Source organism: Onychostruthus taczanowskii, unplaced genomic scaffold (genome assembly GCF_017590055.1).
Source record: "Onychostruthus taczanowskii isolate IOZ18803 unplaced genomic scaffold, ASM1759005v1 scaffold40, whole genome shotgun sequence".
NCBI lineage: Eukaryota > Metazoa > Chordata > Aves > Passeriformes > Passeridae > Onychostruthus > Onychostruthus taczanowskii.
This window is the reverse complement of record NW_024501460.1, coordinates 7,036,157-7,063,046: the sequence shown is the minus strand read 5'-3', so window position 1 is coordinate 7,063,046 and position 26,890 is coordinate 7,036,157. Positions and strand designations below refer to the sequence as shown.

General features: G+C 38.4%; 1 protein-coding gene across 1 annotated transcript in view; it reads left to right on the top strand.

Moving 5' to 3' along the window:
• GMDS (GDP-mannose 4,6-dehydratase) overlaps nt 1-26,890 on the top strand; it is a 409,517-nt gene that overhangs the window by 157,209 nt on the left and 225,418 nt on the right. The window contains exon 7 of the mRNA XM_041413197.1: nt 25,962-26,089. Coding sequence (XP_041269131.1) covers nt 25,962-26,089 — 128 coding nt within the window. The remainder of the gene's footprint in view (nt 1-25,961; nt 26,090-26,890) is intronic.

Below are 26,890 nucleotides of genomic sequence, written 5' to 3'. Positions count from 1 at the left end.
AAATGAATACTGAGTTAGAATCAATTTGGAATGATTTGCACAGAGACTAAAAGCGCTAAAGTGTAAGGGAGACCCATTGAGTCAAGTTTATAAACTCCTGATGCAGCTTAGATGCAGCTAGTTCAGTCTTTGGTTTCAGACCTTTACAATAGTTTATGTCTAAAAAAATTATTTTTTTCATTCATTAGTATTAATTTAGCATGCTATCAGCAGCTTACTGAGCATCTGTTGTGAATAAGGGGTCTCTCCACTGTGATACCTCAGTCTCAGGTAAAGAATCTCAAACCTTGAGATGAGTCCCAGATCAAGAGGACAGGCACTGCAAAGCAGTGCCCTTGCAATTTAAATAGAACTGAAACTGCATTTATCCAAAATTTTAGTAAAAAATCTCTCTGGCTCAAGGAACAACTTTGAGAGGTGTCCTGACTCAAGGGGGGATCTTTGCCACACAGCCATGCTGCCTTGCAGAGAGAGATCAAAGAAGGCTCAATTAGACTGTCATATTTATGGGATGAAATGGTTGGCTTGTAGTTGAATTACATGTGATGGGGAAGGTATGTATGAGACCCTTTGGACTCTCACCTTCGTTCTTCACTAACTGAATCTTGGAAAAGCCACCCACTATTCATGTGTTCCAAGCATCAATGCACCCTGGGTTAGCCTGCCCTTTTGTGGATTTCCTGGAGGAGTTCTTGGCCTACCTGCAGCTTAGGTGTTTACATCCTTCAGAGCCTGTACCAAGCTATTGCTAGTTGGGATAAGGGGGCCAAGTGTGTCTGCCACAATCCCTCTTTATATTATGTTCTGATATTGTAGTGCTGGGGCAGCAGTGCACAAGCCTAGTGAAAATGAGAACTGTCTAATCTCTAGAGCTGCTTCCCTATAAAAGGAGTTCAGGAATCTACACCTCTTCTTTCAGAATGCAAATTCTTCTTCTGAGCCTTTCCAGCTTAAACTCGGGAAGGAGCACCAGTAGTTAATCTCATGTAGCCTGTAAAATAATAGGGAAATCTGCACAGAGTTCATAAGGGTAAAGAGTGCTTAAGTCTAATATGAAAGGTTTCATATTTCTCAAAATTACAAAGGCTTGAGAGAAGTGCTGGATTTGGGAACATTTGGTTTCTACTTTTATTTTGCACTCTAAGAGAAAAACAGTAACAGGAGTACTTCTAAGATGTGACACCATAGTGCACTTAAGTTCGCTGTGTGGGCTTCCTTTTAAGTATGATGTTTCATGTTCTGACAATCAGAGTGACTTTCCAAAAACACCAGTGATATTCAAGATTGGCTGAAACCACTGCCTGAGCATTATATCTTAATTTGGGAATAGTACAGCATTATTATATTGCACAAGTACTTGGGTCTATACTCAAGAGATACATGTGTATGTAATAGCAGAAAATATTATCTAAAACTTCATATGAAGAAAAATTAGTGGCTGTGTTAGACTAATCTTAATAAAATATACATCTACTTTGAGCCTTTCTGTAGTACTTTCCTTACTATTATTTTCTTTATATTATACATACTGCCTCTCATTTCACTTAGTCACTTTTACAGTTTTGTAAGATGAAATAGTCACTTTTTGACCAGTACATACTTTTCAGCTCACATAAATCAACACAGCTGCACTGAAGTGAGTAGGGTCGTGTTGATTTATGCCAGCTGAGGGTCTGGCATAGTACTTCCAGTAATAGTCTGGTAATGTAAGATAAGCATGACTTGCTTCCTTTGGGGAAAAGACCTGTATTAGCAGTATACTTTGCTAAAGCTAGTTTCTTCAGTTACTTTCATCCATTTTATCCAGGTATAGCTCAAGAGTTTCATGATTTATGGTCATGCCAAGGTGAATGGGATCTTCCATTTCTGAAGCTTATTTATTGTCTAAGTATGACACGAGCTGAAAAGCACTATACTCTACAGTAGCTACAGGCAGTATCTGTATTCAAAAATGAACAAAAGAAAACCTAAAAAACTTTTCCAGGCTAAAGTTTGGTTTTTTACCCTCCCCCTCAAAACAACATGATGGGATACCCAGTGGGGGAGGTGATGGCTATCAAGTTGGTGGTAGTTGAACATGCCTCCCAGTATTGCCAGTGTGGAAATGTTTGCCCTATAGCAACATTGGAAAGATATTTCTGTTCCGTGAAATGACGGTTTTGACAGTGGAAGAGTGAGGCAATTAGCAAGTCTAGTTTTCAGGAAAGCTGGGGCTTGATCCAAACCTTTTTTTACTTCATTGGAAAGATTCCTGTTCTTTTGTTGGGCTCTGGATTTCACTAATACCTGCTTTTCTGAGTGGGAAAGCAAACTGCTTGTTGACAGTGTCATTTGTTTCGTCCCAGACAAGCCCTTACTGTTGTCTCTCTTCAGTTCTGTGTAAGAAGTTGTCTCAGGTTTACAAGATGTGCCTTTGGATGTCTGAGATAACTTTCTGATTTGGTTAACCACTTCATTGCTTGCCTCATCTGATCTTAATCTGCCAAGATGTACAAACATGTACAGCATGTTTCCTGACACAATGCAACAGAAGTTTTGTTTGGTTTTTGTTGGTTTTTTTTTTTTTCCCCCTAAGTTATACTTTGCCTCCACACATGACATCACTGTGTAGATCATTCAGTAGGGAATTTTTGTGTGTCAGATACCAACTCTGGTAAAGCAGTTGTCATCAGACCATTGCTGTATAGCCAGAGGGAAAGGATACAACTGCTCATTTCTGTGATCTCTTTCAGCCAGGGTGGAAATGGCTAGGTATTATATTGCAGGCTGAATGTTGTCAAAGTGCATGTAGTAAGATTAAAATGTAAAGAAATCATATCTTAAATAGAATGGGGAGCGTTCTTTGCTTTTATTGTGCATCTGGGTCTCAGGTTTGCCAGAGAAAAGGGGGTAAGAGTTTCACCTACTCACTGTAGATACTGCGTGCCTTTTGATGTTATGGTTTTTGTTGTTACCTTTTTTTTTTTTTTTTTGTAATCAACTTTTAGTCTCCCTTTTGCCTCTATTTCGCAGAGAAGGCAGAAACAGATGGTGACATATGCTACTGACTTTCACAAGAAAATGGTGCAATTCCTACTGTAGCAGCTGCTTTTCTGCATCTAGTGTATAGAGATGTAGTCAACATCTGCCAGATTTCCCTTTCTATGTCTGTGGTTGGAGACTAATCTCTTAAAACACTTTCAGTGCAAGAGAAGCTTGGTCATCCTAGTACCACTGGAAATACTAAGGGCTTTTCTGGTGCTTTTTTAGTAAGTTGAAGCCTGTGAAAGACCTAAGTGTGTAAAATTTTAGTGCAAAGCTACATCCATTTAATGTAAAATTTCCAAACCCATGAGTATATCTCAATAGAAAAAGTCAGCAGAGTATTGCTTGTGACTCTCCTCCTCCTTGCTGCATGAGAAGCATACAGGCTAGCTGGTGTCATCAGGATCATCTGCCTTGCACATTGAATACTTGATGGCAAGGTACCATGGCCAATGTAAAAGGACTTACTCAGACATTTGTGTGCTACAGAGCAGCCAAGATCATTTCATGCTTTTTAGTTTGCATGTTTCAACAGAGAAAGCATGCAGTGTCCTGGAGACATGCATTCTTACTGGCTTTTTCTCCCTGCTGCAAGACTGATCCTGCTAAGTGGTCCATGCAGGTGTTCCCTTATCTACACATGCAGTCAGACATCACTGGGGATAAATGTAGGCATTACAGTCTACTTGCACAAATGCATTTGCAGCAATATTGACTGTAATAGAAAATTTTCGGGTAATACCTTTCCTTTGTTTTACTTAAGTACATGTCTTTTTCCCCTTGAAAAAGATCTGGTGTTACAAGATAAGTAAATTCAGTTAATTATGATAATGTTGAACATGCTACTGACCAATTAATACAGATCAGAGCACATGAAAATATGTGGAGATTTTTTGTCTGGTTCTTACGGTGCTAATAAGCCATATTTCTAGTGCCACTTCCCTAATGCTTGCCAACACTAAGATATGAAGGTAGTGCCACCACACCAAAATATGAGTGGCTTTCCCTTCATTAAATTGTGTTTTGAAAGCAGTACCAGACATTAAAAATAAGAACTGGAGGGTGACACCATTTCTGCATGCTCTTAGTTTTGGGCATCCAGATAATCCAGGTCAATGCCATGCAACTTGTCACATATGGGAATGAAATAATCATGTACATGAACTGAACCAGGATATAAAAAGATATTTGTCTAAAGTGACTCATTGATGAAGGAAGACACTGTGTTGAACAGTCTGACTACTGAAATCTTTTTGATTCAGTCTTTGAAAAAATAGTTTGTGGTAATCTTTACCACCTCCTATTTTTTTTTTCCTTTTTAGTCTCAAAGTAGCCCCGATTATTCACTTCTCTATCTGATGTACTTTTCTGGGGTTTGCCACCAGTTTACCTAAGTAGTTATGGATCTAGCTTGTACAAAAAATAAGTAATTTCTTGCCTATGGGTTTAGATTTTTTGGAACAGCTGCATCCACAACTCAGATCTCTCCTTGAGCAAATTATTATCTTATCAGAAGCATCTTTTCATCATTAAATCATATGCTCCCTTGTGGCTTATACTGTGTTTAGAAGCAAGTAGATTACAAGTTTTGCTATCTTCCATGATTGATTTCACCTTTTTTTTAATCTAAAAAAAAAAAAGGGCAGAGTATCCCCACAATTTACAAAATGTCAAAGCTGCTAAATTTAGAAAACTTTACCAAGTAATTCTTAACATTTCTCAAGTTATATTAACATATATAACTTGAGAAAGTTATATATGTTAATATATATGTTAAGTGTTACTTTCTCAAACTAATACTTGCAGATTTTTTTTCTCTAATTAAATATCAACCAAAAACTTTGAAATAAAGTGCTATGAAATTTATGAAAGTCAGAAATGGGAAATAGAGTGGCAGACTATGTGTCTCACCTATAGTGTTCTTATGCCTTCATTAATAACAAACTTGTAGCAGGATTTTGAGAAATAATGTTTTATATGCCTACTCCTCAATTTTTTTCCCCTTTGTTACATTTCTTTTTCCCCAGGCAAAGCACAATGGAAAATGTGACCATTGTGCTCTTCTTGTGTTTGTATAAATGAGAACATGAAGTGCAATACAAGCAAGAACTATGAGATTTACACCTTGCATTTTGCAAACTAGCTTAAAGTGAATGTGGAGTTTGCAGAAGGTCAGCAGAACAGAACTGGTTTCAGCCAGAAGTCCATTTAGCCGGCTTACCCCGTTGCTGGAACATGAGGAGAGAGTTCAGGAGACAGTACAGATACAGTGTGGTCATGTCAGATGTCAGTAGCTGATGGGTAGGAGACCATGCCCAAAAGATGCAACCCCAGTCCACTGCCTGTCCATTCCAGGGCTTTCTGGGAATGCAGTCCAAGCAGCTGCATGTGAGATCCTCTCTGAAGGAAACCACTTTATCTGGGGAAGAACACCTCCTTTGAATGCATGGTAAGTCATAGTTCAGTGGTACCCAGAGCCTCGGACGAGAGAGCATACTGCAGGATACAGTTTTCCCAGATGTAGGGACTCAGCCATGGCCAACCTCTTCTATATTGCTTCCTTTTTTCAAGAAATTCCTTGAGCCATTTTTGCTCACAGTTGCATCTACATGATTATTTTGTTCTGTTGCATTTCATTAAATGTCATTGTATTCTGAAATAGAGGCAAGAAAGGAAGAGGAAAAAATCACACAAAGAACAAAGGTCCCATCATTATTGCAAGAGATGTTGCATAAATTAATCTATCTCATATTGTTGATATTTTGTAAGGAATGAATGTTTAATATTTTAGTCATTATTGCCATATCAATGATGTGTTAAGTTTCTGAAGACCTGTGTCTTACTATTAATATTATGCCAAATATATAAATTTTTGATGTGATATATTAGTGTACTGATTTGCTTTCTTCCTGCTGTGTAATCCAACATCAGTTGGAGACTGTGAAGTAAAAACCATTAGAAATTACTTACAGCTCATCTTCAGAGTCCTGGGTATCCCTGCAAAGATGGTAAATATGTGACTCTAGGCCTAAATCCACAACCTTCAAATTTTGGGCATTATCTACCAGGTGCAGAAACTTGACAGCCTGGTCATACTCACAGCTTATAGGCATGGAGTGTCTGGCCCATCTTAGTATCTGAAACATTTTCTCAGCAGTGTGCATCCTGTTCTCCCTAAAATAGCTTTCCAAAACGTTGACAATTCCCTCTACTCAGTCATGCATAATTAAAAAAAAAAATAAAGTAAATCTATTGAAAGTGCATGTTGTCTCAGAAAGTTATTTGAAATCAACCCACTGAGGCATTTCAGATACAGGAGACTGAACAGGAGAGACTAGTTCACAATAAAACAATTTCACCATTAGTGGTTCAAAAAACACTACAGAAGGAAATGTCAACTGATTATTCCTCTACAAAGTTAGCAGGATTCATAAAAAACATACAGATGAGAAATGCAATGTCATTGGCTGTCACCTCAATGGGATTTTATAGCAATTGTAAGAAGGTAAGCTGCTTTGTCTGAGAGAAGATTAGTGCATTTGGTCAGAGCTTGGTTTGAACTTAGGAACAGTTTTCTTTCTCTGTCTTGATTTCACTAAGTGTTTCACTTACAGTTCCTAGAAATGTGTTTAAAAACTGCACAGACAAACATTGCATGTGTTGGTTTGACTTCAGACCATTACATGCATTATGTACTTTCTGGGGATGCACAGAAGTTTCATATTTGTAAGCATATCCTGTTGTCACTGAAATAGCTGAAAATCCCAACAGCTGGCAGACTACTGATTTCTGCCAGTTTTATTAATCTAATTGCAAGTATTTTTGAACAGATTTTAACTGCTGTTATAAGGAGTTATAGTAGTGTATGTACTGTGAGCTACATGTGTTTCCCACACAGCTGGTGTTTGCACACCTTGCCAACCATGTTATAATATTTCCTTTTCAAGGAATTGCCTTTCTTAGATTATTAAAATTTAATTATGTTCTACTTAATTGTTAGGCAATGATTGGCAAATGAAAGCTATGGCCCAAAGCATTGTAATAAAACCAGATACCTGATGCTATTTAGATGTTGCAATATCAGTTGCGTATTTTGATCTGTATTGTATCTCACCCCTATAGAATGATGGCTGTTAAGACAGAGATTTAGCAGGTTTCCCATGAAACCCTTCAGGGTTGCTCTTTGGTACAGGAAAACAAATCAAACCCAAGGCAAGAGAGAGAATGCAGTATCACGTATTCTCTGCTTTCTCTGAATTTTTTGCCCTAGGACATGTGAGTTTGAGAAACACTGCTGTAGAAATGTTGCAGGAATACTGATGGATTTTTATTTTTGAAGTCCTTGATTTCATTATATTATATGTGAATAGACTTCTAGGTAGTAAAAATTATCCAGTAAAGCAACTCAGACCTTCAGTTTACATCCTTTTTTTCCCTCCTCATTTATATTACAATCCTTACATTAAAAGAAATTTAAGATGTTTATTCATTGCATCAATATCCATCAATAGGTGGATTTAAAACTTTACAAATTCCTACAGTAATCCCAGGTGTAGGCAATGCAAGTCTGCAAAAATCTAGAACTCATTTTGGATTTAGGACAAATCCAGAAGAAATGAAAAAAACATCAGTAATACTCAGAAATATTTTACGTTTGATTTCCTTTTTAAAACTTTTGAAACAGTTGCCTTTTTAAGTTATAAATCTTATTTGTGCTTTCTTGCTGGCACTTTTCTCTCCTCAGCCCCACCTCATGCCCACATTCTGAGTCATTGGTAGGCATGTGTGCATCCATTAGGGATACTTGTGTTGTACGCTCTGTGCTCTCACACTGAGTTTCTATTTGCTGCAGACTGTAAAAATAACCACCAAGATCTTTTTGTTACCATTACTGCACAGCTTCAAGATAAATGGAGACACTGTGCACTTCCCAAGGTCAGGAAAATTCTTACTTCCCAAATTGTATCCAATTCAAGAGTAAATTGGAAATTATCCATGGTCTTAAAAATTTCGTTGGTTTGGGATGGCACTGGTATTGTAATTCATTTTAAACACTTATACTGAAGTGCCATTGAATTTAAAGTCAGCCCTGTGACCATAACAGGCATCATGCAAATACTCCTTTTTTATTCCCTGCTGTTTGTTTTCATAAGTATTGCATGTATCTGCCTTTGAAGGTCAGACCAGTGGCTGCTAATTTTCACACGTGTTTTTCAGCCGGGATGTGTCTTCTGCTTCTCAAGCCCTGACCCTTTAGGGAAAATGGGGATATACTGGTGTTAGTAGTGTGGCTTGTGCTCATGCTCTAGGAGGGTAAAGCATCCCAACTCCTGTGTTATGGACAAATCTCTCTCTTTTGTATGATCTAAAACTATATAGTGGATGTGTTTCTCCTTTTCTGAACAGATGCTCTGTGCCCTGAGCCATAACCTGTCCAGATGTGCTGCGGCTTCCAGGTAGTGATTTGAATTATCTGAATTTTGCTGAAAACTATATGTGCTGTTTGAGATTTGCACAAAAATAAGTTTTAAAAAAGAGTGTAGCACATATACAGTTGTTTTATTTTTAGCATATTTCATGGTGCCAGCAGATCTTGCAATAATTACGAAAAACAGGGCAAGATTGGTGTAATAGTAACTAAGACTGGGAACTTGAAAGCTTGACTTCATGTGGCAGCAGTAGGCAAATGCTACCTTTGCTACCTAGTTCTGGAAGTGCTGGTGTTACTAAAGAACTTGAAACAGTTTTTGTTGTGCTTATGAATCCAAGGTCTATTGCCAAAATGGTGTCAGAAAAGTGTAAGCCACTAAATAACAGGTCATTATTAAATTTTCGTTATGTCTCATGATGATGCTTTTCTTGAGAAAAGCATCATAATCTTAAATTGCACTTAAAGAAGCTCTTTGTTTTGAAATCATGGCATGAAGCAATTCTGGGTTTGATTTCATTAGTGTGCTGCCGTTATTGCACAACTCTGGTCTACTTGTAAGTAAGTTAAGTGTCTCCTGTCGCTTTGGTTCTGCAGGTTCATTGTGGGTTTGGTGGTGTGGTGATATCATCTGGTTTACCATCACATTTGTAGACAGTGATAACCAGGCATCAACACCCATGAAGAAACCCACAGTGTCATCATGGAACGTTCATTCATTTTTTCCAAAATTATGTATGTGTGTGAGTGTGTGGATGATGCTTGAAAATGGCTGCCTGTACATGAAAGTCCAGTGAAAGAATTTGTGTGTTCAGTAAAATTTTCTGTAAAAAAATAAGTGAAAATTTTCCTAACTGACAATGTATGTGTGAGGGTTCAGTCAATCTCAATGTCGATTAAAATATTGATTTTTAAAATCCGATAATTTAATATTTAAAACAAAAGGCTCGGGATTCAGTACACAAAATCTGAGAGATTTAACACTTTTTAAAATACGGTTTTCCTTGAGACTACTAAAATGCAAAAAATTAGAAATCCTCAAGGAGTAACAGAAATACTATTTTTCTGTAGCCTGTAAGGAAAGAAATACTTATGCAGCCACATGATGAAGTAAGTTATTTTTAATAAAATCTCTGTGGCCTTTATCTGATTTTCAAAACTGCTGTTTAGTGACAAAACCATTCAGATTTTTCAAAGCCCTGGGAGTCTTATATATTTTAAAGATGCCTCACTGAGAGCTTTCAAGACATAAACATTAATAATTTTAAGCGTGCCTTACAATTCTCTACTTCTAAAGCAGAACTTCACAACTATTTATTGATGTAGATGGCAGCTATCTTGAAATGTTAGTTTAGCCTCATTTCCATTTTAATCTACAATAATGTTTGTGGGAGACATCGCTAAGATTAATATAATTCATTTTAAAAATGAGAGAAAAATCGTGTTTCTTGTAGAGAATTGTGTTTCCTGGACTTGTGGTGCTTGAAAAATACCAACAGCCTAAAAAACCCCAAGTAAAGCAGCATGAAAATTGATTGGTTTGGATCTGATTTTTCTTAGACTCTGATTTTTCTAGACAAGTCTGTTCAGTTTTGCCAGATCAATAATAATTTATCTGCCTTGGTATTCTGAATTAGGTCAAGCTGAAAAATTTTTAAATAAAAATTTGTGTGGTTAGGGAACTTCTTTCGAAAATTCTCAGTTAATTATTCTGATCCAATAATCAGGTATTTTCTTCTTGGTTCAGTTCTGCATTAGGGTAAACAAAGATTTTGGTTCAGGTAACAGCTGTGGTTCAGTTGCCATTTTATATGGAAATAATCTGTATTGATTTGGTATTAGGCTGAAGCAGTTTGGAGAGGGCTTGTGTTTGTGTCTAGGTCTGCATGACTCTGTCTTTGAGAAGATCAAGGAAACGGGTTAAAAAGAAATAAAAGAGAATGATTTAAAATCTGAATTTTGAATCTACATTTTTATAATAAAATGGATAAAGAGGGTACTTTGTCTTGAGTGAAATACTGTTTACTGAATTCCATTGAAACTCTTAAGAATGACTTAAAAATTTAACTTTATTTTCATACACCAGTATGTTTATAGCTCTGGCTACTTTTAAATTCCTCTTTTAAATTATTTTTTTTTCATGCTTAAGTTTATTATTTCTGTATAATTACTCAGAATTTTATTAGTTTTTCTTTTTCAGGAACTTGTTTTGGGTTCTCTTTTAAGTCGGCAGAGAGATTAGAGGACACTGGTCATTTCTTTACCAAACTCTTCTAGACTGCACAGAATAATTACTAAGAAGCTGGGTTTTTTTTTTTCCTGACATGCTAAACTATTTTAGGAGAAACCAATGGGTTGAGTGTTTAAAGATTTAATATAATTTTATCCGTATGCACTTTTAAGGTGTGGATTAGTATTAATTGATGTGTCGGGGTTCAGTTGCATTAGACATCTGCACAGTTGTGACGTTCAGCAGCTCAAGAGATGGTGTTACAGAATTTATTCCACTCCTTTTCCAGAATGCTGCCATTACCATTGCCAGTGCTGTGCATGGACGTAGGAAGAACAAAAACCAGAGCAGGCTGAACCATGCCACAGAGACTGCAAAAGGACATGATATCCCTTTTTTGTTAGAAAGTCCTTTCTGAAACCCTACCTCAACACCAGTCTTGCATGTTAATTCACATCTCTGTCCTTCAGGCCCAGTTCTGCTTGTTCTTGACCCTGTGAGCTTTAACATATGTGTGTCTGAGGAGGAAAGTCCCTGCTTTTTCAGGGGACTTGCAAAAAAACTTCATGAGAATATCATTTACCCTTGGCTCATTATTTCTTCAGGTTACTTCCTTAGGAGACGAGGTTAAATCTATTGTTGTTGACTTGCCAGTCACATGACATCAGACAGATGTGCAGCTGCTTAAATTTGAATTGAAATAACCCTGGAAAAGATGGGGCTCCTTCTCAGATGAAATAACATGTATGTCTAAGAAAATCATAAATAAGCTGTTGGGGGTTTTTTGGTAGATCTATCTCTCATCATAATAATTACCAAAGTGTTTACTCACAGGTGCAAAATACTTAAGAGAGTCTCCTTAATCTCCAATTATTGTTGCCCTCTCATCTTGACCTCTCTTGAAGTGTTTTATAAACAATTTAAAGAATAAATGAAGTATTAGAAACAGTTATTATAGAGCAGGCAAAGTTATTTGCTTTCTTTGAGTGAAGGGATATAATTTATAAAGGACTGATTACACTCATCTGTTTTCTGGGTAGCCTGTAAGTTTACTTTACCATGGCAAGGCAGAATAACAGAGAAAGTGTGTCATGGGAGCCAAGTAAGATATTGTAGCAGTAGGAAATCCAATTGCCTTGTTTTACAGCCATTTGTCTCCTCCGTTGTTTCTGTCAAATGATCATTTGAATCAAAAGCATTTAAAGAGATTTTCTTCCTCTGCAGTAATGAGAACAACAGAGACTTTTGTGCTGCAGGACATTCCTACTAGGTCTTTCCTCCTCTAACATGGTTACCTGCCAGTCCTTGTTATTATTGAAAGTTGCTTCATTTAGTGCATTTTATAAAGTGTCCCTGCCCAGCTTCGTGGCTGTCACTGAGGTTATGAGTCAAGCGGGAGAGTGGGAGTGGGAGCGGGAGCTCTGATTCTGCAGGGCTTAGCAGCAGAGAAGTTAAAACCAAGAATGTTAGTAGGTAGCTTATTACTTCAAACCTTCTCTTTTTCAAGATATGTGTTTGAATCAAAAGAAAAATACAGTGGAAAGCACGTTAGATCTCTTTGCTTTACTCATTTTACCACATTGCTCCTGTCTTGCTTACTAATTGCATGTTGGTGTCAAGGTTTTTTTGACTCCAGCTGTCAGAAAGAAGGGCTCTGTCTTGGGAGGGAAGAGCCTATGGGTTTCAGAAGCTCCCTCTGTAAGTCTGCAAGCCATTCCCACCTCTGCTGTGCACTTCTGTCAAGCAGGGATCAAATGAGATGTGAGTGTCCTGGAATCATCAAAACAACAGAGCCTGTTGGCTCCAACACAGCTGGAACTGGGGAAAAGATGCCTGTTCCTCTTCTCTTACAAGTTTTTTTCTGTCTCTTTCCTGATCTCCCTGTGAAGCAGACAGAGTGGAGGCAGTAGAGCAGCAGGGAAGAAGAAAGGGTGACAGTGATTGTCTATTCCACACCAGAGGACAATTTTGTAGTGTCCCTTTGCAGTTAGAAGAGCATTTGTCAACCCTGATGTCTGCCAACCATAGCTCTGCAGCCCCTGGAGAAGCTTATCTTATCAAAGTGCTTTTTGTTCCTAAACAGATAAAAGAGAAGACACTATCATTTCCAAGATCAGGTATTTGAATGAAGAAATAAGGCAGGATGTTGTTGTAGACACATATATAGAATTACATCTTTATTTCTAGTATTTCTGGCAGAAGCAGGGAGGATGAGGGAGAGAACTACATTAATAACAGGTGGTTGTTGTCAACAATCCTACAGTAACTCTTTATCCTACAGTAATTTTCTTGTAGGTCCAACACCCTTAAAAATATACCTTAGCAGTTCCAAGATGCTTCAAAAATATTCCTTACCTTTTAGAGTCATTCTTTTGAAAGTCAGTAAGTCTGTGTGTACACTTGACATTTAATCACTGGGAGAGTTGGAGGCCCTTCTGAAGAAGAGTGTGGTCAGAGGAAATCAGTTTGAGAGCCGATTCTTTGCCTGCTGCATCTGGAGCCTAGCGGGGGTGCTCTGGGGAACAAATGCAGATTTGGCTTTGGCTCAAGGGAGGTCCCCTGTCATGAGATGACATATGAAGGTTATGCATATAAGCACCAAACCCTTACACTCCCATACTGTGCAGCATTTCACAGCCAAGAGATAAACACTGTAACTGTTTTAAAATAACAGCTATGTTTTTTTTCTCTGTCTGCTGGGCTATTAGGTTCCTTTTGTTTACTCCTGCCTTGAGTCATCTCCCAGTAGGTGTGTCCTGTAAATTTGGTGTGATACTTTCTGCCAGATATCACTTGTACCTGAAATGCTGGGCACTGTAGACTTTCTTTTAAAACTCTCATGAGTGATTGCCAAAAGGTCATAGCTACAGTGCCCCAAACAAATGCAGGTTATGAATGGCCCTCTTTTTTAGCCTACTTTTCCTTTAAACAGGCCTGTTGGGTTTTGAGTACCTGCAGTTAAATGGTGTTGCTTTTGGCAGGGCTTGGTGAGCAAATGAGGCATAATCTCTCTGATCTCAGTAGTCTGGTCAGTCAGCCATGACATTCTCAGTGTCTTTTCTTTCTACACCCTGTCTGAACAGAGCCATAGCCCAGGCAGCTCTCAGTGGGGTTGCCAAAGATTACCATGTGCAGTGAAGCAGCAGATGGCAGGACAGTGGAAAATATGCAGCCCCAGTCCCTGGGTTCACGTGGGGTTCAGGGTTAACTTTCAGTGATTTCCCTCTCTGCTCCTCAAGCCTGTCAATAAACTGCCCTTTGAGAGATGAACTCTTTAGTGTGCTTTGGGAAACTATTTAAAGTTCAGTTTTGGAAGTGTGTTCTAGACTGAAGCAGAAAATGTAGGTGTTCTGTGGCTACAGCTGTTGAAGTCTTCCTCACCTTAGTGTGGGCATAAAAAAATGAGGCACATATGAATATGTCCTGAAAACTATGAAAGGAGGGTAAAAGGAGCTTTGCAAACTTGACTGGCTCATAAGTTGTGTAATGACTGAATGAGGGGTGCCTCCACAAACTTAAACTTGTGCCTGTATGTTTTGATAAAGCCGTTGTTTGCACTTTTGGGTTTTCTCCCCACAGGTTCCCCCTTCCTTATTTCTTGCATGGGCCGGAGAGTTTTCACTGGAATGACTAGATGTTCAATCTTGGGGTAGGGGAAGGTGGAATGGTGGGCAGAGAGCAAGAAAAACATTCTTTCACAGCATATTTATTTACTCTATTGAGTGATTTCATCCCTTTTTGACTCTTCCAGGGTCTCATTTTTTCACAAATATCAAGATACTTAACTTTCTCAAATTCTTGTAAAATTTTGGCATGTTACCTTCATTTGGGGTGGGGAGGTGACATTAAGGCATTAAAAACCAGAAGAAGTCTACATTGCTTGATTGATTAGTTCATGTCCAGAATAAAACTCATCTATTTCCACCTTGAGCCTCGGTAACAAGCACATAGAGGAATATGTGTCAGTGGCTAAATGAGAACCTGGATTTAAGTGACTTTCTGAGCTCCCTTTCAGAATTTGCACAAGAACCAGGCTTTTGTTCATTTTCCTGGTAGAGCATTAATCAGACTGAACTGTGCATCTATCATTTCTTTCTCTGAAGTTCTTTGCCTTTGGTTAGCTTCAGGCTCCATAAGACCCTTGCCTACTTCATTTCTCACACAACAGCAATTTATACTCTCAGAGCAAGTCTGTTCTCCAGACAGGAGGCTATCTATTAGGAAAAAGATTACAGTATGATATCTAGAGATCTTCTGTAAAACTGTATCATTGTGCATATAGAAACAACAGTGAAACATGTAATCCTAACTTTTGGTGCTAGGATTTAGGGCTTTGTCCGGAGTATGTACAGAGCATGTGCATGTGTGTTTTTCTGAGTGCATGCACAGCTACCTATGGGGATATAAAAATGATTTGAAAGGTCCCACTAAAAACACAAAGCCAGGAAATTCAGAATTGGGCTAACTTTCTGTCCTGGTTTCACCCCATTGTGTTCAAGTATTGTAGACATCTCAGAACAGCAGGTGATCTGACTGCCTCTTGTGTTCCTAGAGGAAGTATAAACTAACTTAAATGGGAAATATCACAAAAACAGGATAACGATGAATTTCAGGAGTCCACAGAGGAAGAAGTGTTCTTAAAAGTACTGTTATTAAAACAGTAGTGAGCATTACAAGCTGAATGGTGGTAAATGGATGTATTATGTAGACACTCTGGGTTTTTTACCATTGAATCACTTTCCAAATGTTTTGTTTCATATTTTCTTCTGCAAAACTTCTATGGTGATTGGACATGTTAATAGCGGTATGTTTAAGTTTGTCCTTTTCTTTGTAAATTTAAGTAATCTGACTTCAGCCAAACTGCACCAATTTATCTTGCCAGAAGGCTGAGTTCTCTGTGTTTATAACTGTGTATTTATTTATATTCTTAATTACACTAGAGAAACTCTATTCCCACAGAGAAAGAATTCAGGAGTGGGATTCAGTTCCAGTGGCAACATTAGTAAAAAGGAATATTCATTGAAATGTGTGAACATTTCAGAAAGCTGTTAGAATTTTACTCAGTGATTATGTTCAAAATATTTTCTCACTAAATAAGGGTCCATTTCTTTTTTCGGTCCCTTATTGATTTTAGAGTGAAAATTAGCAACATGCCCAGGCTTTGTCCCAGAGGGGAGCTCGCTCTCAACAATGGTTTTTATGCAACCTCCTGACATACCCTTTCTGCCTGTGGGAGAGCTGCCGCTCTGTCTGGTGGCATTTCCAGTTCGGAGCTTGGGTGTGGAAGCCGTAGCACCCTTGCTTAACTTCAGGGTCCTCTGAGAGTGATCACATCCTGTGCTGCAGTAAGGACATAGATTTTATGGGAAGTTTAAGCAACCAGCAGTAACTACAGCTAGGTGAAATAATGTTTTTATTGGCTTTCTGAATAGAGGAGGTCAACACAGCTAGAGCAAACATGGCCAAGTCCTTTGGACCAGAAGGGACATGCTGTCTTTGTTGGCTTGCAGTCTTCCTGGTGTACTGTCATTGTGTCTCTGCCTTTTCACCCCATTCTCTTCTTAAACTGTTAGGCCTTGGGGGCTTACTTTAGGGTTGGGCTCCCCCTGCTCCACACAATCAATCAAAGCTTTTTTTTATAGGGGTCTGTTGTTAAAATACTACATTTCAGTGTTGTTACTTTGGTTTTATCCAAAATAATGACTTCCAGCATTATCCTGCTTGGTCTTCAGCAGAACCACTTGTCCCTGTGCAGAAGCAGAGCTTGGGAAATGGGCACAGCAGGGACAGGGAGAGTAGGCTGCAAGCACCATCAGCTGATCTCATACCCTGGGTTGCACACCAGCTTTTCTGCATGCCACAGCACACACTGTGGAGATTTTTTTTTGGCTCTTAATATCTGAGCCAGGTGTTTACTTGATTAGTTTTTTATGAGTCTGAGAGGGTGTCTGTATCTGGAAGATTTCATCCTTGTACTTGAAACTGTAGAACTTTGCAAGTGGTCAATTGTACATTGACTTGATGGGATCATCAGTGGTGTTGGAGAAAAAAAAATGTGCCTTCTGTATTTGTAGAAGCTGAGAATTTATTTTTTTTTTTGCTTCCCTCTAGCTCTCACTGGCCCTCACCTTGTTACTTCTTAATGACCTCTTTCCCCTCGGCAGTTTCCAGCGCCCTGAAAAAATGATTCAGCTGTGTTTCAGAACCCCCTCTTGGTGATTCCAGGACTTCTGTAGCAAACGGTGGTTTAGTAAAATCGAAACACATTTATCAAATGATGTATTGAGGACCTAAAGGGTGCCTCAAGGACTACCACTCTTGCAAAGCTAACCAGAAGGAAGTCCTAGGAGAAAAACTGTTGAGCAACAAAGCTCCAAAGGGAGGCACATGGATTAGGAACATCTTGAGTTATGCTGTATAAGTGTCAAACCCGTCTAGCACTGCTTTATTAGTTTGTGTGGGAGGCAAAGTTTCAAATAAGCTGCTTGGCTGTAGCCAGACCATTTCTCTTGCTCCAAGAAAATACATCAGCACTGACTCAGCAAATTTGCCGCTGTGACTGGTTTCAAGGCTAGCTCTTGTTACAGTCTTTAACCTACAGTAAAAATAAAGGAAAATTCTTTTTCCCCGTGGCTTGAAGTGAAATGATACGTTTTATACTCAAGAAATTTGCACGTTAACAGTTAGGACAATTATGGGTGGACGGAAAGTCACGGAAAACTTGTGCAAAACTTTATTTACATCATGACCCACCGCAAACTGATGTCCCAGCCACCTGGAGAGGTTGAGACACCAGCCAGATTTAGTCCCTCAGAGGTCAGAAGGTCCAAGAAACTGTATTAGTCAGTCATGTGTCACCAGGTAAGATTAAAAGCCTTGCCTGCTTCATCTCAAGAGAGTGCGAGGGTAAAGGCTGAACGTCTCAGCTTGAACCATCAAACAGAAACTTTTGTGATGTGCTACTGGTTGCTGAGAGGATGGAGGAGGGGAAAAACAGGGAGAAAAGGAAGGGGGTGTTAAATTTAAGAGCACAGATGTCTGAACTGCGATAGCCATTAAACAAGTTAAAATCATGGGGTTTTGTGCAAGTTGCCTAAGACTGCAGGATAATTCCATTTCGTACAAGTGCTGGATTTTCCTTTTGGTTGCATACAGTTCTAGCTATTGTAGCACAAATTAAGCAAAGCATGTGCTTAACTACAATTGTTTACACAAGCTTTAACAATGTAAAGAGTTTGTACTGATGGGCAAGCACACTCATGTTTATCCACAGCTCACACAAGCAAGGGCTTGTGTAATTCTGTGACAGCTGAAATGAGAGGTTTCATTCAATAACCTTAGTTGTACAATTTAAAAAACAGATTAAATGAATGTTAGAAAATCAGAGTGGCTAAAGACATTTACCTCTGTTTTACAATGTAGTGTATATGAACTGCGATTAAAAAAACCAAAGTGAATAGTTTGGAGCAAAAGGTTAAGTTTTCTGTAAGCAAAACGCTGCTCTGTTTATGTAAGCACCATTAGCAACATAAACTTGGGAACAGGAATAATACTTTTACATATTGTTTTCAGTATTAATGTTTGGGTTTTCCTTTATAAGAGTCTTTGATGCCTCACCTTTTCCTGTTCAGTGTACAGTTCCTGAGGGGAAAATATTTTAATTTAAGAAAAATTATATGGAGGAAATATACTAAAATAGCACATTTTGGCCAACCATTATTGCTGGTATATCACCCTGTCCTTTTAACAACCCCATATGATCGATCCAAGAAGTGTAATTATTCCCAGTGATATTTTAATTGTGAAATCTAATAGCTTTGTGTTACACCCTACACATGCAGATTGTCTGCTAATCAAACATCATATTTTCACAGTCACTTTACAGAACTGCTGCTGTGTAGTCATAGAAACGATCCTGTCATTGTTTTTTTGAGAGGTGGAAACCTATATCTGTTTGTATGCAGAACAGTCATGAACAGTCTAAAGCCCTGATGACAGATGCTCGGTGGAGGGTTAGCACTTCTGAGTCACGGGGGAGCCTGGCTTGGGCTGTGGCAAACACCACCTCAGATTCTCATCCTTTGGTGGTGGTTGGTAGGTCTCTTCCCCTACTTCTGTGTCCCCTGCTTTTTGCAGAGCTTACTAGCTGTCCCCTGAAGTAGTCTTTGTGCTGTCTTTTCACCCACTGGGAAAAATAAAAATTTTCCTGCTCTCTGTGTTCCCTCCACATTTCTGTACATTGTTGTTTCTCACAAGACTGTTTCTTGCTCCCATTTCTCCATTCAGATTATAAAAGGCAATAATTTGTGTTCCTTCCACGTGTAGTTCAATAACCTCCTGTTGCCCTCAGCTGCCCAAATGTTCTATGTGCAAGTGGATGGCAGGGGCAGAGGTGTTCTGGGGTTGAAGAGCATCAGCCCCTCCACTGTGCTGCCCTCCCTTGCTGATTTCCACCTCTCAATGCCTTTATCTTTCTGCCTTAACCTCCTCATTTTTGAAATATAAAAGTATTTTAGTAGTGCATCTTCCATTATCTAAACAATAGATTATACCCAAAGAGTGTAATACCCAAAGAGTCGGTACCACATTTGTGTTGAAGACTGACATGCTAATGGAAAATAGAACCAAGGAGAGAATTAGTGCATTTTGGCATTGTAACAGTTATAATGTGTATAAATATGTTATTAAACAAAATAATTCCGTTTATATGCTGATTGATGTCTTTGTTAGCAGTATTTGAACAAATTACTACCACATCATTTTATTTAAATCACACATTTCAAAGCAGTTCCAACTGAAGGTCACTTGATAAAGAGGGACAATTTTATCCTCATGTTACTGGACCACTGCTTTCAGTCTGGGATCTGTGGATTTTTTTTGTTATCTAATTGTTTCCCAGGGGATTGATGAAGAACAACCACTTTGAAAAGAATATTATCAGTAAAATTTCCTGTTTAGAGAAAGATACATGTCCATTGGAAAACAGTTTGGGATATGTAAACTGAAAATATTTCAAAACCATTGCAAATATATTAAAAAATCTGAGAAAACCACTACCATAAGCTACTTCTAAAATTTTAAAGAACAGAGAAAAAGATTGAACATATTATGATGAAACAAAGTATTTCCAGCCATGCTATACAGGATTAAAATGAAAGGATTAAAGCACTATATCTCATGTTTCAGGAAATAAAATGATTTATTGTCCCAGTCAGAAAGATGTTTCTCATGCATAACTTTACAAGGAATTGCTTATGAATCATATCACCCTTATTTCATATATATTTCATTTTGCAAAAATCTGATTGTGGACTTTATGGCAAGCTCATCCAAAGGCAGCTGTATTTGCTGAGTAAAATTAGTATGGTGACAAGCAGAAGAGAAAAAAAGTCACTTTTAGCCATGATTTTCTCTTTATTTCCAAACAGTGATGTTTCTATTTTGTGTAATTATTGTTGTGAGAACAATTTATTATTTTAAATTGTGCATGGATCCACAATTTAAATGCACGAGTGTTTAAAATATATTAAGTAACTGCTCTGCTAGTTTTACCAAAATGCAATACTGTATCAGTGGTTTTGATCAAGACACAGTTTAAAATTTAAACTCAAAATATGGAAGGTTAATTTAAAGATATATAACTTGATTTTTCATTTGGTTTACAATGACAATAAGTCCATTTGCTTTGGAATAATTGTTATTGATTTTCATCAGTGTAAAGAGATTTAAGTCTTATTTTCTTATAAGATCTGGATGTTGCTTTGTTTTTTCATTACAGCTTGTTACAAAAAATGGAAAAGGTTCTCATAGAATGGAAATGATGAGCAATGCGAATTTTCAGGCAATCAAAACATTTTAATGATCTCATTAAATGTGTAATTTACAACACATATATGTTAAAAGAAATATGTTTCTCTGGGTTAGTAGAAGCGCTGGGTACACAATGTGTTTGAACATGTTAAGCTTCCACTAGAATCTATGCCAGAGCTGCAGAAACTTGGAGGAAAAGAAATGTGAAACTTCGACCTTTTTCCTGTCAGTGTCTTCAGAGACAGAAACCTTTTAATCATATTTTATGCAAAATGAAGAAAAAAGGTGTTATGAGAACTTGGTAGATTTTACTAGGACTGCATCTCAGTTGATAGATAAGAACTGCTATTGAATTCTATAAGATTGGTTGTCATTCTATGATATTGCTAGGACTAATAATGAATTTTCTTTGGGTGCGTGCAACGACTAGTGTTTTACAGGGAAAGCAGTCTTCCTAAGACCACAGTTTTATCAGTAGTTAGATTTTGTATGTAGTCTTGAGAGCTTGGAAAATGAGGGTTCTTGAAAAAGATGCTACAATAGTGGCTCTTAAAGTTGCTTCATCCATTTGGTTGCCTCTTCTAAACCATAGTATCTAGAGAAAAACTCCTATGTAAAACAGGCAGTTCCCTGGTGATTTAAAAAGAGTGAAACCCCAGTGCTGATAAAAGGAATGGGGTGCTGATGCAGAGATTAAGATTTTTTTTTTTTTCTCTCTCGGGGCAATCCAGCATTGGAACTGTAGGTGCACTAAGACCATGCCTCCTAAACAACAGTTTCCAATATGTGTAAATGAGAGATGTATCCAGCTTTCAAAACTGCATCTTTGCCAGATGTAGGCAGCATCCTTCTCGAAGGGATGAGCTGTTTTCCACCCTGAGCCAGGCAGCACAATGGGTGACGACAGGCCTGGGCTGGAGAGCAAAGTCTATTGCATTATACCTCTGCTATTTCTTTTCATTGTAGTATTGTTCCTGCAATGGTTTGCTGACAAGTTATATGTTTTGCAGATCAGGTCTGCTTGATGAGGAATCCTTGCTTTAAATCCTGTCTAGGATAAATCGAGTTTGTAGATCAGACCTTATGGTTCCTATTGGACTGCGAACGATCTCAAAGGGAGGGCTTGGATTTTGGAAACAAATCTAAGCTAATGCCCAGCATTCCTAAAAGAGCTGTTAATATCATGAAGACTCTTTTTAAAGGCCCCTTTTAAAATGTAAGAACTTGTCAGACCCTGCTTAAGGTAGGGCTGTTTGGAACCGCTGAAATGTCACATCAAAGCATCCTTTGCTAGGTCTGGCCATATCTCTTCTGCCTGGCCACATCTTTAATGCTCCATTGCAGCCATTCCAGTGCTGCCAATCACAAGGCAAATCAGAGCATAATGTGGCCCATCATGGTTTTGATGTATTTGCTGCATAGATAACTATGCAAGGCAGCTAGCCCAGCATGCTTGGCCCTAGCAACAGCAAGAATGACTCTTCTCGGGGTTACTGTAGGAAAGTGAGCTCCCAGACATTTGCCACCCATCCACATTTTGAAAAGGCATTCAAATAAGTCAAAATTCATCAACCATGTAACTGAGTTTTTAACAGGCAACATTTATTTGTACTAGGTGCGAGCAATGAGTTGTGTTTTACAAAACCTCTCTGAACGGAGGAAGCAGTGCAGAGCCAGGAGAAAAATGTGGGACTCTGACATCTCTCTTTCCCACCAGTCTAAGGTAGCTTCTGTTACTATCACCAACACATTTCCAGGTGAATTAGTAAGGTTAGTAGCATAAAAACATTAGGCCTTATTCACCTGTGATAACTGGTGGCATTTTAGTTGCTGCATCATCTTGATTCGATGAAAATCAACACAAAGGTTAACACACCAGCAGCTCTGATGACACTCTTCCTGGCACTGAGTGGCTATTTTGTGGAGAAAAATACTCTTGTGTGTTCAGCATTAACAAGTCTTCACTACCTCCTGATGAAGAAGGAAGCTGCAGCGGCGGCTGACCTTTAGGTATGTCCCGGCTAGCTGCGGCCAGCACCGCCGGCAGCACGGGGGCACTCTCCCGATCCGGGGCTCGGTCAGGGGAGCGCCTAAGGCTTTCGCCTTAAGGGACGAGGATCCGCGGCTGAGAGAGAGTTAAAGGGCTGCCAACCCACAGGAGGAGAAAGAAGAGACGGACTCCAGAGGTGGTGCAATCCGGGTTTAATCCCCAGGGGAGCCACAAGCTGGAGACCCCCAACTGGGCTCCGACTGGGGTTTTTAAAGCAGGGCGGATACAGAGAACAAGGGTGGTCTCCAACAAATCACATAAAAGGTGGGAGTGGTGGGAGGATAATAGGCATGTAGGAAAACCAATAGGGGAAGGGCAGGGGAGGAGTCCTGGCCCCTGGTCCAATCACTCGATGCCCAGGGTGGAAGATTCTAGATAGAAGGGCTGGGGCACCGAGTGACAGACAGGGAACCAGGGAGGGACTGAGGGACTGGATACACAGGTTGCTAGGGATAACAGGGAGGGGAGAGGTGACAGACAGGGCGATCAAGGAGAGAGAGCCAGGGCAGAACCATTACAACTTAAAAGGGGTACAAGGAACAAACCAAATCAGCATATAATATAACAAAACACAATACAACAGGAAGCTAACCATTTCTGTGCCTCAAAAGGTCCTTTGTATTCAGTTATACAAAGATATGTGTAGCATTTTGCCTAGACCTTTTAGATAGATTCAGTCCTGAGGAAAAAGACATTGCTTTGGTCTGAAATATAGCAGAAGTAATGTCATAGCCAAATTGCAAACTTCTAGGACAGGGCTTTTTAGTGGAAATGCTGACATATCCTTAACTACTTCATATGACTCCAGCGGGCACCAGCTTAAATTCTATTTATGATGTGCATTTAATGGCATGGGATCAAACATAGAGTGTAATGGCATATTTTAAGATACTGTGTTTGAAGGGAATAAGTACTTAAACATTTATGAACCATATAATTTAAATGCTTCTAAAATGTGCCATTCAGTCCTTGGGTGCATGAAAAAATTTTCTAATCAAATTTCTCAGAATGAACAGTAGCATAGTTTTCTTCCACAGCATTAATGCTGAGGCACTTCCAAGAAGAGGGTTGGTATTATTTAGTAGAACCCTTACTGGAATATCTCTGGAAAATAAAGGTTTTCATTTTTTCATTGTGGTGCTCTCTAGTTTTTCAGTTCAACCTTTTGAGCAATATTCCAATTTTGCTTGGAGAATGTCTTTGAAGATTGTTTCCAGTTAACAGTGGCTCTGCAAGAAGACAGCAGTTACTAGTATTTGTTGTGCTGTGCTAGACAAATCGGCTCTCTATTGTGTGGTATCTTTTATACAATTAAAGTTAAATTAGTAGCATAAAAGTTTTTCTCTCAAATTAAAGTTAAGTTGATAGCATAAAAGTTATTCTCTCACAAAAGCTAATAAGCTACTCTTCTTTTTTTCTTTTCTTTTTTTTTTTTTTTTCATGCTGAGGAAGTATTTGCTCCAAAAGGGGAGTTGACATTCATTAATTGTGCAGGTTGACAGTAAAACTTGCTTTAATGCAGATGGTGACTAGAACTCTCATTGCTTTTGCCACAAATGGGAATGTAGTGTTGAAAGCAGTTCAGTTTTCCTTATTACTCAGTTGCAGCCTGGAACTTTAAAATATCTACTTTATCCTAGAAAGAAACCTGTTCCTTTAACTGTTATTTGCTGAATAAAAATGCTAACTGATATCATTTTGGTGCAGAATAGGAAGTTTCAGAGCTAATCCTAGTAAGTTTTTGCCATAGGTTGAATCTGTTTTTAATTAATTAGCAATAATGTGTGTGAATGTCCAAAAGCACTTTGATAAGTTAAAAATGTTTGGAGAGGTACCAGTCCGACTAAGCCAAAGAGACTCTGTCACTGGTTTCTGTTAAGCCAGAACTCCACTCCTGCTGCAAGCCTGTCCAGCCAGGAGCAGGAGAACCACAGTACTTTGCTTTCAGAAGTTCAAATAGCAGACTCACAGTGCTGGTACTGTCCAAATTCTGAGAAATTTGCTTTGAAAAAGACTCTGGAGTATATTTTGTTTCTGAAAGTTTGCAAATCACATTTTTTAGGAAGCTTCCTTTATATAAAAACACCTTTTCAGGGGATATGAAAATTATATGATTCTCATCTTTTAAAGAACAGGTGCGAATTGATGATATATCCTAAATGGCTAATAACTGGAATTGCAATTAGTTCAGCAGCTGATGAGAATTTAAAATTCTATCTTAATCCTGTGGTAAGGTCTGACTTTAATTTAAGTTCTTCATTCCACATGATTCTTACAGGTGTGCTATTTTTTTTTTTTAACTAAGTAGAGTTAAATGACACAGAAAAGTACTGTAGTGCCCTTGGCATTACAGGAAAAACTAGTAGTCTGAAAAAGACACTTCATGTTATTTAATAATGTTGCTGCAACCTACTGTTTGTTTGACAGGAAACAGAACATATTGAGATGCATATCTAAAGAGTAGAGTTCCATAATGAAAAAAAACCCTATGCATTGAATGTATAAGCTACACTTTTGAGACTTTTGAAATTTTCTAAAAGCATTTTACAACTGCAGTTATTTTCACTAACTCTCCTGTTTTTCATTTGGAGGAGGTATCATCTGTCACCATTTAATCATATCTGGTTTTAGCTATTAAAAAGGCATGTAATTTTAATTTTTGTGGCTCATTAGTGTGCAAATGCCTATGGGCCTAAACTCCTGGTCTAAATTCAAATCCCTCTGCTTTTGAGGAGACTGTGACCACCTTTTAGAAACACAGCCATCATAATCTGAAAATCAAGATCTGAAAATAAGTAACAAAAAATATTGTTTAAATACAGTCTTCTACTGAAAAAGTTGAAATCACAATTTCATGATCTAACTGAATCTGAAGGACAAAGAATCCCAAACAGCTAGAAAAGTAGAATGCATTTAGCCATTGTAGTTCTTTGGAGAATATGTAGTATTTGCATAGTCTCATTTTATGGTTTTTTTTATTTAATAAACACATTTATTTAGATATATGCATTCCTTGAAAAAATAAATTAAAAATGAAAAAAGAAACTGAAACAGAAAACTTGAGGGTGGTCTAAGATGCCTGTCTTCTTTATGTAACCTTTTGGATTTTGTGTTTAAGAACTGACATTCCAAATGATTTTCTTTGGCTTAATGCCTGGAGTGAATACTGTGGCAGCAAATTAGGAATGCTTAAGAAGTGCCACAAAGAAAGATGTTTGCTGTGAAAGTGCAACTAATGTGACACTTGTCCTGGAAGCTTCTTAGCTTGCTCAAATGATAAAAGATGGTGTGGGTCCAGGTAGTGCAAGGCGAGTGAGTGAAGGCTGGAAGTGCCATGTGCTGAGCTGTACGAGGTGTCCCCTGTGCCCAGCTGTCTGCCACTGTGAGGATGCTGACACTACCCTCTATTTCTCTGACAGGGGCTAACTTTGTCACTCGGAAGATTAGCCGATCGGTAGCAAAGATTCACCTTGGGCAGCTGGATTGTTTCAGCCTGGGCAATCTGGATGCTAAGAGAGACTGGGGCCATGCCAGGGACTACGTTGAGGTAAGCTGTGGGATTTTTTCTGAATCATCTTTGTGGAGGGGATAATGCTTATTGCTGTAACTTCAGGTTATGGTCCACAGAGGGCTATCTCAAGATTTTTATTTTTGCCTATTGAGGTCTGTTAACTTTGTCTTGCTCTTGACTTCAGATTAGGGAATTTAGTAACACAGCAGTCTACCCCAAGCATGACCTGAACACAAAAATAAATCTTTGGGTTTACATTGCTTGCCTGAATTCCTGGGGAAGGAGTCTGACTAAAATGTGAATCTATTTTAGAGTGTTTCTTCAATTCTTTTTGACAAATTTTCTGACTGATACTAAGATTTCAACAAGATGCAGTATAACCTGAAGTGAAAGATCCTGCTGGAGGTTGGTGACATTTTTTTAATACGGCAAAAATTAGGTCTATATCAATGATCAAAACCCTCTTTGGTTGTACATTATAAAGAAGCATCACAAGATAGTTGTGATGGCAGGTATTGGAACACATAAGCCTGCACTTAGTGTTTGAAATGTTTGTCTAGTCAGGTTTTGTTTCTAATTTTATTCTACCCATCTACTTGAGCAGACAAACAAACAATACCCCTGTATTGTATTACAAGGAGACATGAATGACCATGTAGGAAATATTGTCTTTTCCCCAGGAGATTTTTGTCCCCATTTTGGTGCTTGAAGATTTCCTGTGGTCATTGGACTATTTCTGTCTTTTAATAATTCCTTGCTGGGAAACCGGATTTGACTTCACCATTCATTGATGTAGTTTAAAAAGATGACGACTGTTTGTTTTGGTTTTCTGTATTA